The following is a 13622-nucleotide window of genomic DNA, read 5'->3' as shown; positions in this document are numbered from 1 at the left end:
ACACGCTTGGAGGAGAATACTAAGTGAATAAGATTAATAGATTCAATAGAATGAAACCTGAATACTCTATGCAGCCCCAGTGCTACTATATGTAGCCCAGCAGTGTTAGCAATGTATGCTAGCTGTGTTTTAGTTCCTGTGGAGTTCTACTTTCTGACCTTGCACTCTGATGTTTATTGGCTCTCTGACATTAATCCTGCGAGGATGAGGAGGGCGAAGGGCAGCTCGGTTTACTGCAATGATCAAACATGATAAGCCAGTGCTGACCAAGCTGTTAGCACTGTGCTAGCACTTTGTTAGCACTCAATTAGCTTCCTCCTCTTGGCTCTTTGTATTCAGCGAGCCGGAGGGATATGAATTGATGGCCTTTAATTACATTCATAATCACCCGTTTAACGATGCATTCATTAAGCTTAATGGCTTCTCAGTGCAACGGCTTTATGTAGGTGCTGAGAACATTCGTACACTTCTGAGGTCACGAAACAACACTCAAAAACAGTGAGACACGTCTGTCAGAGACTCAGCGACTGAAGAGCTGAGAAAACAATGGATGACGTCAATGAGATAGAAAGAGAAAAAGAGAGTGTGTTAAGGGACAGAGATGGTGAATCATTCCTATTAGTCCATTAAAAATGACCTTAGTTTGTGTCTGTGAATAATGTGAGCATTGAATAGCACATTCTTATGGATCAGTTCCTAAATGTGAGTGAATGAGTGACCATTGAATAGCATTTTGTCCCTAGGTTCCTATAAGAATATAAATATTCCTATATAAATATAAATATAAAAATAAAAATATAAATATATATATATATATAAGTGGCTATAAGTCAATGATTCCAGGTAGGCTCTGGACCCGCCACGACCCTGAATTGGATAAGCGGTTACAGATAATGAATGAATGAATGAAAGTGGCTATAAGTGGGTGATGAATTGCAACTCGTTCTGGACCAGTCCCTAACATTAGTGAGTATCTATGTATCTATGTGAGTGAGGGAGCCAATGAATTAATCAATCAATCAATAAAAAATAGGATTTTTCTCACTGATTTTAGCATGAGTTTTTTTTTTTTTTAACACTTCTGTAAATTTGACTGTGGACCATTTTTTTACTCTCACAGCTGGGTCAGTAAGTAATTGCTGGAGAAAGAGAGGTGGAGAGATGGTGATGGATTGTGAAGAATGGATTAAGGTCATAGGAAGGTGACGCCGCAGTGGTGGATGTGTGCCCCCCCCCCTCCCACCCCTTGCCTCTTTTTTGCTGCTAGTGACTGCAGTTTAGATGAACAGATAAACTCTGACCTTTTGTACAGTCCCAGGCCTCGCCTCGTCTTCTTTATGCTGCTCTGACTCTAGCCTTTAAAACTGTCCTAGTCTTTTATTGAGAATTAGGACCTATTGTGTGTGTGTGTGTGTTGACAAGCTGCAAGCTAGAGATCTTTCAGCCCTGTTTCTTTGCTTGTCACCTTGCAGGAGTTTTTAATAAGTGACAATAGTGCTCCGCCCTATTTATGCCAAGAAAAACATTTATCAGAGGCTGACACGCCTGGACTGAGCTATTTTCAGCAGTCTGTCAAGGCCAAGCTCAGTGCAGCATTAGTGTGTGTATGTGTGTACATCTGTTTGTGTATGTATGTGTGTGCAAGCACGTGGATGTTAAAATGGCTGATGTTTCAAAGCAAACAGCTCCAGAAAACACTGGCTGAATTTGGAGGACAGGTCTAGAAGGTTCTCCCCCAAGTGTGTTGAGCTGAATGAACTGAATCAACAGTTAGTGCTCTCCTTCCAGTGTGTGGAGCTGATGGAACAAACATTGCACTTAGCTGTCTGAAGCATTTTCACTGAATGCCATTTACTCAACTTGGTTATTTTGGAGCACCATTAGGCAAATTTGGTATCTGTGGAACCGGGTTCTGTTTTAGTCCCTGCCTGGTTCCAAGCGAGCCAAATAAGGACTAAAGCATGACGTATAAACCTTTCAGAGTGCTGACCTTGTAAACTTTGCAAGCTTTGCATCTGTCTTCAAAGATGCAATAGAAATTACTTTTTTGTTTAGTTTTTTTTTTTCTGACAACTACTGCTCATGAAATTACGCTGTAAATTTTTTAGAGGTCCTTGGATTGGTGCCTGATGAAAGACTCCAGTGAAAGCCACACAGTGCAATAAGGAACAGTCTTACCCTATCTACCCTATCCACCATTAAACAACAACAACACACAAATACAAGAGTCAACAAGGCTTAATGTTACCACTGCTCTGGTTGTGGTTTCCAAAGCCTGCAGCTCCCACTAGACAGTGTTTTGCAACGTCACGGGCTACGTTAGGGAGAGATGTTGTAGTGGAAAATGAACCATGTACCAGGGACCAAAAAGTGAGAAAAATATTTTCTCCACAATTTAGTCTTTCTCAATCTGTTAGCTATGTTTTTCGCAGGTTTACTGCCCATTCTCAACACGCTTGGAGGAGCACACCAACTACTGATTCTATAACATCAGCTCAACACGCCTGGTGAACACTTCTGCACTTTTCAATTTAAATTATATTTATGTAATATTATTGTTAAAACACTTTTTAACTTTCCACAAAGCTGAGGTTGCTAGTGTTTGTGTGTGTGTGTGTGTGTGTGTGTGTGTGTGTGTGTGAGTGTGTGTGTTTGTTTGTGTGTAAAGGTTGTTAAAATGGCTAATGTTTGAAAATAAGTAGCTCCTGAGAGCACTGATTCAATTTGGAGGCAGGGGAGTCCTGGAAGTGACGGATTGGCCTCTGCTGCCCTGGCATGGTGAAAGCGTCTGAATTGAATTAAGCAGAACACGGAGTGTCCACAAATACCTTTGACAACAGGTTTCCCGTCAAGCAGAAGCGAGGACGCCAGCCAGACCAGGACCTGTGTCTCTTTATGAAGGGGGACACTCACACAGCTCATTTACACAGACTGAAACTTTCATTTAGCCATATGTAGAAAGAAGGTGTTGATGTTTTATATTAAAGAGTGGACTTCTATTGTTCTGGGCTTACTGCAGGTCTATTTTACCATAGTCCTGTTCTGACTGTAGTCCTGTTCTGTTTGTAGTCATATTTTACCGTATACCTGTTCTGATTGTAGTCCTGTTCTGACTGTACTCCTGTTCTGTTTGTAGTCCTATTTTACCATAGTCCTGTTCTGACTGTAGTTCCATTCTGATTGTAGTCCTGTTCTGACTGTAGTTCCGTTCTAATTGTAGTCTTGTTCTGCCTGTAGTCATGTTCTGACTGTAGTCCTGTTCTAACTGTATCCATACACTGCCTATAGTCTATGTTCTGACTGTAGTCATATTCTGAGTGTTATTCTGTTCTGACTGTAGTCATATTCTGAGTGTTATTCTGTTCTGACTGTAGTCATATTCTGCCTGTAGTCCTGTTCTGACTGTAGTCATATTTTACCATATTCCTGTTCTGACTGTAGTCATATTCTGAGTGTAGTGCTGTTCTGACTGTAGTCATGTTCTGACTGTAGTCCTATTTTTACCATAGTCCTGTTCTGACTGTAGTTCCATTCTGACAGTAATCCTGTTCTAATTGTAGTTTTGTCCTGACTGTAGTTCTGTTCTGACTGTTGTCTTGTTCTGACTGTAGTTCTGTTCTGACTGTAGTCATGTCCTGACTGTAGTTCTGTTCTGACTGTAATCATATCCTGACTGTAGTTCTGTTCTGACTGTAGTCATGTCCTGACTGTAGTTCTGTTCTGACTGTAGTCATATTCTGACTGTAGTCCTGTTCTGACAGTAGTCATATACTGGCTGTACTTCTGTTCTGACTGTAGTCATGTTCTGACTGTAGTTCTATTTTGACTGTAGTTCTGTTCTGACTGTAGTTCTGTTCTGACAGTAATCATATTCTGACTGTAGTCCTGTCCTGACTGTAGTCATATTCTGACTGTAGTTCTGTTCTGACTGTAGTCATATACTGGCTGTAGTTCTGTTCTGAGTGTAGTCATGTTCTGACTGTAGTTCTATTCTGACAGTAGTGATATTCTGACTGTAGTTCTGTTCTGACTGTAGTCATATTCTGACTGTTGTCCTGTTCTGACTGTAGTCATATTCTGACTGTAGTTCTGTTCTGACTGTAGTCCTGTCCTGACTGTAGTCATATTCTGACTGTAGTTATGTTCTGACTGTAGTCATATTCTGACTGTAGTTCTGTTCTGACTGTAGTTCTATTCTGACAGTAGTCATATTCTGACTGTAGTTCTGTTCTGACTGTAGTCCTGTCCTGACTGTAGTCATATTCTGACTGTAGTTATGTTCTGACTGTAGTCATATTCTGACTGTAGTCATATTCTGACTGTAGTTCTGTTCTGACTGTAGTCATATACTGGCTGTAGTTCTGTTCAAACTGTAGTCATGTTCTGACTGTAGTTCTGTTCTGACTGTTCTAACTATAGTCCTGTTGTGTTTGTTGTCCTATTTTCCATTAATTATGTTCTGGTTGTAGTCCGGTTCTGACAGTAATCCCATTCTGACAGTATTCCTGCTCTGACTGTAGTCCTGTTCCGACTATAATCCTTTTTCTTGCTGTTGTCCTGTAGTCTTGGTCTTACTCTAGCGCTGATTTCCTGTTCTTATTTTAGCCCTATAGTTCTGTTTACCTGTAATCCTGTACCTATTTTCTTGCTTTGTGATCTTGTTTTAATCCTTTCGTCCTGGTCTTCTTGTAATCCTAAACCTAAAAGCCTAGTGTTAATCCCCCCCCTTGTTTGACTTTGCTTTTAGTTTGATGGTGTATCCTGGAAGGGCAATATTTCCTCAGCTTTATCCCTGACCTTAGCTTAATTATCAGCAGAGTGGTCCCGTAGCACTCCTCTGGGGTCTGTGGTGTTTACTGAGCTGGAGGGTGATGGGGTCCTGCTGTTGTACAGATGTTGTGCTTAGCTGATTAGTTTTGTAACCTGTGAATTCAAGTGCGGGTCATCAACTAATGGCTCTGCAGACAGGTGCCCCTCAATACTCTCACACTAATGTCCTCTGTAGTCACATGCATACACACAAACACACACACACACTTTCTCTCATTCACTCTCTCTCTCACTTCCTCTCTGACAGTCTCATCTAGCTGCTGACAATCAGTCTCTCCCTTTCTCTTTATTTATCACTCTCCCCATCTCTCTCTCTGTCTCTCTCTCTCTCCCTCTCTCACACACACACAATCACTCGCATTCATTCTCTTTCTCTCTCATTTCAATCCTTACTATCCACTGAAAACTCTCTCTCTCTGTTTCTTTCTCTCTCTCTCTCTCTCTCTCTCTCTCTCTCTCTCTCTCTCTGAAGTCCACTGCAGTGTTGGAGCTCCATCCATTAACTTACAGATTATTTAGCATCCAAAGCTTATTTAAACCATTGACAATAACATCAGTACCTCAGTAATGCCATCAGATCCTCAAAGCAATGTTCCAACTTCTGGAACACTGGACATGCAATGTAATAAAACTGTCCACAAATGTTTGAACACATAGGTTGATGCATGTGGATTGTAAATTGGTTTATGTGAGTCTATGCTGAAGTGTGTGTGTGTGTGTTGTGCTGATTGTTGTGTCACAGAGTCAGATGTGGCAGATTTTGATGGCCGGAGTTCTCTGCTGTATCGGTTTAATCAGAAGTCCATGAGCACCGTGAAGGACGTAATCTCGGTGCAGTTCAAGAGTCGACAAGCAGACGGGGTCCTGGTCCATGGTGAGGGTCAGCGGGGGGATTATATCACTCTGGAGCTGCACAGAGGAAAACTGGCACTACACATCAACCTTGGTCAGTACACACTTCACCATATAGAAGATTTCAGTGGTTTCGGGGGGGATGTCCCAAACACTGTGGCTGTAGTGGTAATATACAATGCATGTACTGTACAGGTGAATTTGTCATTAGTTCATTAGGTCTCAGCCCACAATAAAGTCAGGACACGGTGTGATGTCCACATTAAAACAGGCAGCAATGACCCATGAATTCACTTTGGCCTGTATTTAAGGAATAACACTCCAGAAACAAAATATTTACCGTATCATATTATCACCTTTATTGCTTACAGTAAATATAGGCTGCAGGACATTCCAAAAAAAATCAGTTGGCCCTTTATTTTTTATATTTTTTATTTTATAAGTGAAGATAAGTTGAAGCTCACCAACCCTTAAAAAATCATCAGTAATTAATTAAATGACCAATATTTTAAGAATAACCTTTCAACTGAATGATTTGACACTGCACTCTGCATAATTTCATCAACTGACCTTCTATCCAACAGACAACACTGCATTAAAAATATATACAATACAAAAGAATATACATTTTGTTGTCATGTTTTAATCAAGAAATATTATGACAAACTGTTGTCAATGTAATATGTGCTTTTTGTAGCTGGAATCACAGCTGACCTTCAATCCCTCAGATAGCACTGCTTTAATCAACAAGTCTTTAACTTTTGTCATTCTTTCACTCCTTTTCTTTCTTTATTTATTTATTTTCTTTCTTTTTTTGCATTTGATTATCTTCTCTGTAGATGATGCTAAAGTCCACCGCAATAGTGGTCCACTATCCGTGTCTCTCGGGACTCTGCTGGATGACCATCACTGGCACTCTGTTTTGATAGAGCGCTTTAATAAACACATCAACTTTACAGTGGACAGACTGTCCCGACACATTCGGACAGGAGGGGTGGATGACTCGCTGGAGGTTGATTACGAGGTGAGCTTCTTATATTATATTATTATTATTTATTATTATATTTGGGCGGCACGGTGGCACAGCAGGTTAGTGTCACACAGCTCCAGGGACCTGGAGGTTGTGGGTTCGATTCCTGCTCCGGGTGACTGTCTGTGAGGAGTTGGTGTGTTCTCCCCGTGTGCGCGTGGGTTTCCTCCAGGTGCTTCGATTTCCTCCCACAATCCAAAAACACACGTTGGTAGGTGGATTGGCGACTCAAAAGTGTCCGTGTGTGTGAGTGAATGTGTGTGTGTGTGTGTCTGTGTTGCCCTGTGAAGGACTGGCGCCCCCTCCAGAGTGTATTCCTGCCTTGCGCCCAATGATTCCAGGTAGGCTCTGGACCCACCGCGACCCTGAACTGAATAAGCGGTTACAGATAACGAATGAATGAATGAATGAATTATTATATTTCTTATATTAAATATTAGGTGATACAATGATGATTGAGCAAAGACACCAATGGAGATTATGAGGAAATGACTTGTCGATGTGCATGTTTGTGCTATGTTTTCAAAAAATAATGAACTATAGGGCACAATATAAGCAAAAAAAAAGTTCTAACTGATTGTAATACACTACAGGAAGGGTAGGGGGTGATATGCTTTTCTCCTCCCTCAGTTATTACATCTATGATTTTCTTTATAATTTAAAATGTACTGTTGTGTTAAAATGATACAATCATTTTATAATATGATCTAGTTAGTCAATCTGATAGATTGTAATATACTACAGGGTGCATAGCACATCACATACTTTTTTGATCAACATTTGAGAATTATGCCTAGAACTTGTGAATGGTCGCAGATTTTTATTGATAGATCAAGCCCATAATGTGTAAAAAATCATACACGTGTTCTGAAAGCTCTTTGCCCTCTTGGATTTACAAAGCTCAGCTTTGGAGGAATCCCTCTGCCTGGAAAACCGGGAACGTTTCTGCGGAAGAACTTTCATGGATGCATGGAGAACCTCTACTACAATGGGGTCAACATCATTGACCTGGCCAAGCGCAAGAAACCCCAGATCTACAGTGTGGTGAGTAGATATGATATGCTAATGAGCTCTTTCCCAAAGTGCTGAGATATACTTTCCTATTTCTATAGATATAAATATCAATATATCCACTGTAGTAGCATTAAAGGACTCATATAATGGGGAAAAAATGTCCATTCTGAGTTGCTCGCACCCTCTATTCCCACTGTTAATGACACCCCATGGACCCAGGGTCTGATCACTGGGCTCTTAATCAGACTCGTCAGCAGGGATTTCCTCCAGATACCGGACATTTTTTGCCAGCTTCCTGTGGGTTTTAACGACAGAAAAGTGTAATCTTCCCCCTGCTTTTCTTCTTCTCTCTCAATTACGCAGTGCTAGTGCCCATGTGGCTAATGGATGGGGCCCTCAGGGGCCTTTGGAGCCCAATTAGTGTGAGGCGTCGAGGCATAGACCCTCCGTTTGAGGCAATGATCATAGCAGGGGTCCGAGTCCTGAGAGAACGACTGCGGATCAGATAATGGCCGGATATTTCACGACTGAGAGATTACAAAGACTGCTTCTGCCTCAGCCGTACCAGGGAAAAAGAGATGAGAAATTCAAAAGTCCTTAGATCTGCCATCAGTGTGTGGTTTTCCTGCTGAAACTGAAAAATTAGAGATGACAGAATACCCGTCATCTTGAAGGTGTGTCCTTGTTTGACAGCACTTTATTTGAAGGTTATCTACTAGAGGTGTAAATGGCCTTTGAAAAAAAATTAATTGCAAATAATCACATCACTTGAAGTGGTTAAACACTTTGGTAACACTTTAGAATAAGACTACACTTATAAAGGTTTATAAGTTGTTTCAAATTCTAATACTAATAATTATTAATTATGATGTTAATACATTAGTAGTCATTAATAATCAGTTATAACACATAGCTAGAAAGGGCAATGGTGACCTGTTGTTTGCCAACCCTTATCAATCTACATTGTTAAACCTCAGATCTTACCTTGTCCATCAGTCAGCATTAAGTTTGTTGGCTTCATCACATATTTGTTGATAAGTTTAACCATTTAATGAATTAACCACATACAGAGTGTCTTTTTATACATCAGTGAAAATGTGGTGTACTTTAACATGTGAAATGACTAAAATCACATTCTCAGGTCACTGTTTTCCTTTCTATCCCTGTGTTACAAATGGTTATTAATGTCCTTTAAAGTGTTTACAACCTAATTAATAAACATGTAATAAATAATTTATAAACCATGTAATTGTAATCTTATTTTAATGTGGTACCATCACTTTTAATCACAGTGTTTATTTGCTCATATCTGACCCGGACACATTTGAGTGGCCAATCCACGTACCAATGTGTATGTTTGGATTGTGGGAAGAAACTCAAGCCCCCAGGGGAAACTCACTTAGACACAAAGACACAAAGAGAACCATATATATATTATTTGCAATAATTTACACTGAATTCCCTAGAGGACTAAAATCATGTACTCCTGCACTCCTCTGCAGGTATGTGTCATCCCTGCCCCCCCCCCCCACCCACACACACACACACACTCTCTCTCTCTGTGGCTTTGTGATCACTTTATAAGTAGAGAGCATGTATGTTCTTAAGTCAAGTCCTTTAATTAAAAATAATCCATTAAACATTGAATTGCATTAAATGCATTGAATGCTCTCTTGCTGGCTGTCTGAATTAACTTTCAACTCACTGTATGCACCACTGCTATTGGACATATAGTTACCGTGGAGACCTGCACTCACCCAGGCTCTGACATTCAACTTTGGACTGGCCTCCATGGAGCCCAGAGCTGAAAACCTGTCAGTGAGAAACACACAGAATTTATTTGCTTGGCTGTGAAAGGACTGTCTGTGTGAGGAAAGAAAGAGCAAGTCTTTCCTTTCCTGGATCTTTCAGTTGCTTTGTATAAAATCATCTGTTTTACAGCGGGGTTCTCAGTGGTGGTGGTGACTAGGCCACAACAAATCCATCCGCAAGCAGAGCAAATGAGAACAAAATGTTATAGGAGCCCAAAAAGCCCAAAGACTCAGAGTCTAAAGTTCAACAGCCACCATTAGCCATTATTTATTATTAAACTAGCTTGTTTATGACGGTGCAGGCCTGCAGCATCCCTGGAGATCACACTCACACACTCACTCACTGTGAGGACAGCGTCACACAGCCAGTCCACCTACCAACCTGGGGTGCATTTTCCAATAACGATTTATCTTAGTGATTTACAAACAATTGTAAGAAAGGTGTAATTTTAAGAATGTCAGTTGTAGGAGTGTGACCCAAAAGACTTCTCCAAAATTACAAATGCGTTTTAATTAGTTCTTTGTGGACTCTGCCATTGCATTGTCGCTGGAAAGGCAGCTGCAGCTGAAAACTAAAGAACAGGAAAAATATTATATCTGCAATTCCTATCTGCCATATTTTAAGTCAAACAATTAACCCTTCAAGTGTCACTCCAGAATTTATTTAATTTAAATGCGTATTTCAACAATTGGGCGGCACAGTGGCGCAGCAGGTAGTGTCACAGTCACACAGCTCCAGGGGCGTGGAGGTTGTGGGTTCGATTCCTGCTCCGGGTGACTGTCTGTGAGGAGTTGGTGTGTTCTCCTCGTGTCTGCGTGGGTTTCCTCCGGGTGCTCCGGTTTCCTCCCACAGTCCAAAAACACACGTTGGTAGGTGGATTGGTGACTCAAAAGTGTCTGTAGGTGTGAGTGAATGTGTGTCTGTGTTGCCCTGTGAAGGACTGGCGCCCCCTCCAGAGTGTAATTCCACCTTGCGCCCAATGATTCCAGGTAGGGATTGGATAAGCGGTTACAGATAATGAATGAATGAATTTCAACAATTAATCTCCTGTACTAAATTCAAGTGAAATTATTAATTTAATGTGACACTGGAATAAAACAAAACAACTCGAAAGACCTTCACAGTGGGAGGTTGTAATGTTACATGCTACAGTGTGCATATTTATGTGCACTTAATGATCCATTCATAATCTGATTTCTGCAGAAATCTGATTACTCATGTAGTCATGTAAACCACATTCTCAGATTTCTGTGATCACATTAAGTTCCAGAAATCAGATTAAGAAAACTGTTTAAGAGAGTAGAAATTTGCCTCAGTAATCTGATTTCTCAGTGCATGTAAACTCTAATGCCACTATGGTAAGCCTGTGGATGCATGGAAACATGAGTAGACATAGGGCAGAGCCATCTCTAACGCATACACTGCTGTCACTGTGGTAGTACCCTCAAGGGTACATTCCAGTACATTTAATTAGGGAACACAATTGTACCTTATTCTATATTAATCGTTGATTTAAAATTGTGCTGATTTCATACACCCTGTTTCATCTCTAGGACTTTTATTATGTTGTTATATATCACACAGTTATATAATGAAGTTTTACAGATATTCACCTGTCCTTTTGGAGAAGAGAATGTAATTTGCCTTTAAGAAACACAACTGGACTTTAACATCACTGTTGTACCTTTAAATGTATATTTACACTGTTTGTACCTTTGGTGACCAATAATGTACCTCTACCGTACCATTTTTTCTGAGAGTGTATAATGGAGCTGTGTCAACGATGCACACAGCTAGTCCCTAATACTAGGAACATACTAACTATATAATTCAAGCTATTAGATTCAATTTTTGTTGCTATTGGATGTAGTTACATGGAGCAATGTCACATTTTTAAAAATGACTATTGATTTTCATGAATTTGTGTTTTTGTAAATATATATATTGCTGCTGTTATAGAACTAGCATGTTTCTTATGTAGGAAAATTAGCAGCCTTTATCGCTGAGATAGTACTGTACATGAGTTTCAAGAGTAACTTTAAGAAGTACTTAGTGAGTTACACATAGGTCAAATATTTCTTTAAAAAATCTAAAGAGTAAAGTGACTGGAACATGTTACTTTACTATTCCCTGGTTGTTGATCTTTCAAAAGGGGAGATGTGTTCAGATTCTGTTGAGGGCAAGAGCTTATTGGATCCATGAGAACTTTGCCTGTTTTGATTTCTTTATCCTGTTTGATTTCAGGACATATCTGTAAAAGTCAATCACACACTACAACTGTAGGGGAAGCATAGGAGCAAAAAATTCCAAGTCTTACCTAGTGTTCCTAGGTGCATGATAATGTTTATATGTATATCCTTTGTGTGATTAATGCTATGTATAATCTCTGTACATAGTCCCACATCCACCACCTCTGTTTCAGGTCTTCTGGGGGCATCACTTTCTACTGTGATTTTTTATTTCAGGGCAATGTGACTTTCTCCTGTTCAGAGATGGCACCAGTAACAGTGACTTTTCTGAGCTCCAGCAGCAGCTTTCTACAACTTCCAGCCACCCTAGTAGTCCCCAAGGACTCCATGAACACTGAGGCTCCCATGGCTAAGGAGGAGGAAGACAGTGAGTGGTCGGCAGAGTTCCAGTTTCGGACGTGGAACAGAGACGGTTTGTTGCTATGGAGCAACCTCCAGGGGGCAGAGCGTCTAACGCTACTCCTTGCAGACGGAAAACTCTGTCTGACACACTTACGGTCGACACTTCAAAGTGCTGAGATAACCGTCGGTATGAAACAGCATTAATAACATTATCATATCACCTCCTTATTTCTGCACTCACTGTGCATTCCCTCAGCTCTACTAGTCATACCGGAGCAGGTTGTAGTTCTCTGATTACAGACTGTAGTCTATGTGTTGCTCTGCATGCTTTTTAGTTTGCTCTGCCCACCACAGAGCAGGTGTGATTTGGGTGGTGAATCCTGCTCAGCACTGTAATGACACTGGCATGGTGGTGGGTGTTAGTGTCTATTGTGATGGTACGAGTGGATCAGACACAGTAGTACTGCTGGAGTGCTCATGTGGGCGGCATCCTGTGTCCTCTGATAAAGGAAAAGGTGATGATCAACACAAACTGTTCAGTGACAGATGAGCTACTGTCTCTGACTTTACATCTACAAGGTGGACCAACAAAGTAGGTGTGTCCAACAGAGTGGACAATGATTGGACACAAGGTTTAATAACAGCACTGCTGTGTCTGATCCTCTCATGCCAGCACAATGCACCAACACCATGTCAGTGTCACTGCAACGCTGAGAACAATCTTCCACCTAAATCATACCTGCACTGTGGGGGTCCTGTGCATGTCCTGACCATTGAATAACTGGGTGAACAGCATATGCAGAGCAACAGGTGGCCTGCAGTCTGTCAATGTAGAACTAACTACATAGTGCTCCTGTATGGTCAGTGGAGCTGTTCAAATTAACAGTGATGAACAGAACTTAATGTACTGTGCAGTTTGCATACTAATGCTAAAATGTCCTCTTGCTAGGTCAGGATCTAAGTGATGGTCAATGGCACTCTGTGTCTGTCAGCCTGAAGGACCTCCAGGTGTCTGTTGCTGTGGACAATGAGCCAGCGTCCAGCTTGCTCCTCGGAAACCATGCTAAACCTGCAGGGACTGTGCTATTTGGAGGTAATGATGCTAATTGTTGTGCTAAAATGTTTTATTACAGTCTCTATTGCTTTTAATAAAGTGTGAAGCACAGTTCTATATAGTGAATAGCCCTATTTCACCAATGACTAATGAGAAGATGTGTCCAAACTTTTGACTGGTACTGTATATACAATCACTACAATGGACTAAGCAACATTTGTTATTTGTAAATGAGCTGTGGCTCTGACTCAATTCTTGAGTCTCAGGATAATAAATCTACTAAAATAATTCAAGTCACTGAGCTAAGTCTTGAATTTCTGTGGATTATGACTTTGGTCTCTGATGTATGTGTGTCATCCAAGTTTTGTGTCTTGAATTTCTGAAATATGAGCCTAAGTTGAGTCTCTGAAGTGAAAGTCAGGTGTTCAGTCTCTGAGAG

At 40.7% G+C, this 13622-nt stretch overlaps 1 protein-coding gene across 1 annotated transcript in view; it reads left to right on the top strand.

The window, feature by feature from the left end:
* The window catches only part of LOC136676436 (contactin-associated protein-like 5), a 105329-nt gene that overhangs the window by 42421 nt on the left and 49286 nt on the right, over positions 1–13622 (top strand). The window contains exons 5-9 of the mRNA XM_066653462.1: positions 5573–5776; positions 6522–6706; positions 7613–7756; positions 12004–12316; positions 13079–13222. Coding sequence (XP_066509559.1) covers positions 5573–5776; positions 6522–6706; positions 7613–7756; positions 12004–12316; positions 13079–13222 — 990 coding nt within the window. The remainder of the gene's footprint in view (positions 1–5572; positions 5777–6521; positions 6707–7612; positions 7757–12003; positions 12317–13078; positions 13223–13622) is intronic.

The sequence above is a fragment of the Hoplias malabaricus genome, chromosome X2, assembly GCF_029633855.1.
Source record: "Hoplias malabaricus isolate fHopMal1 chromosome X2, fHopMal1.hap1, whole genome shotgun sequence".
NCBI classification, from domain to species: Eukaryota; Metazoa; Chordata; class Actinopteri; order Characiformes; family Erythrinidae; genus Hoplias; species Hoplias malabaricus.
This window is presented reverse-complemented; position numbering and strand designations above follow the sequence as displayed.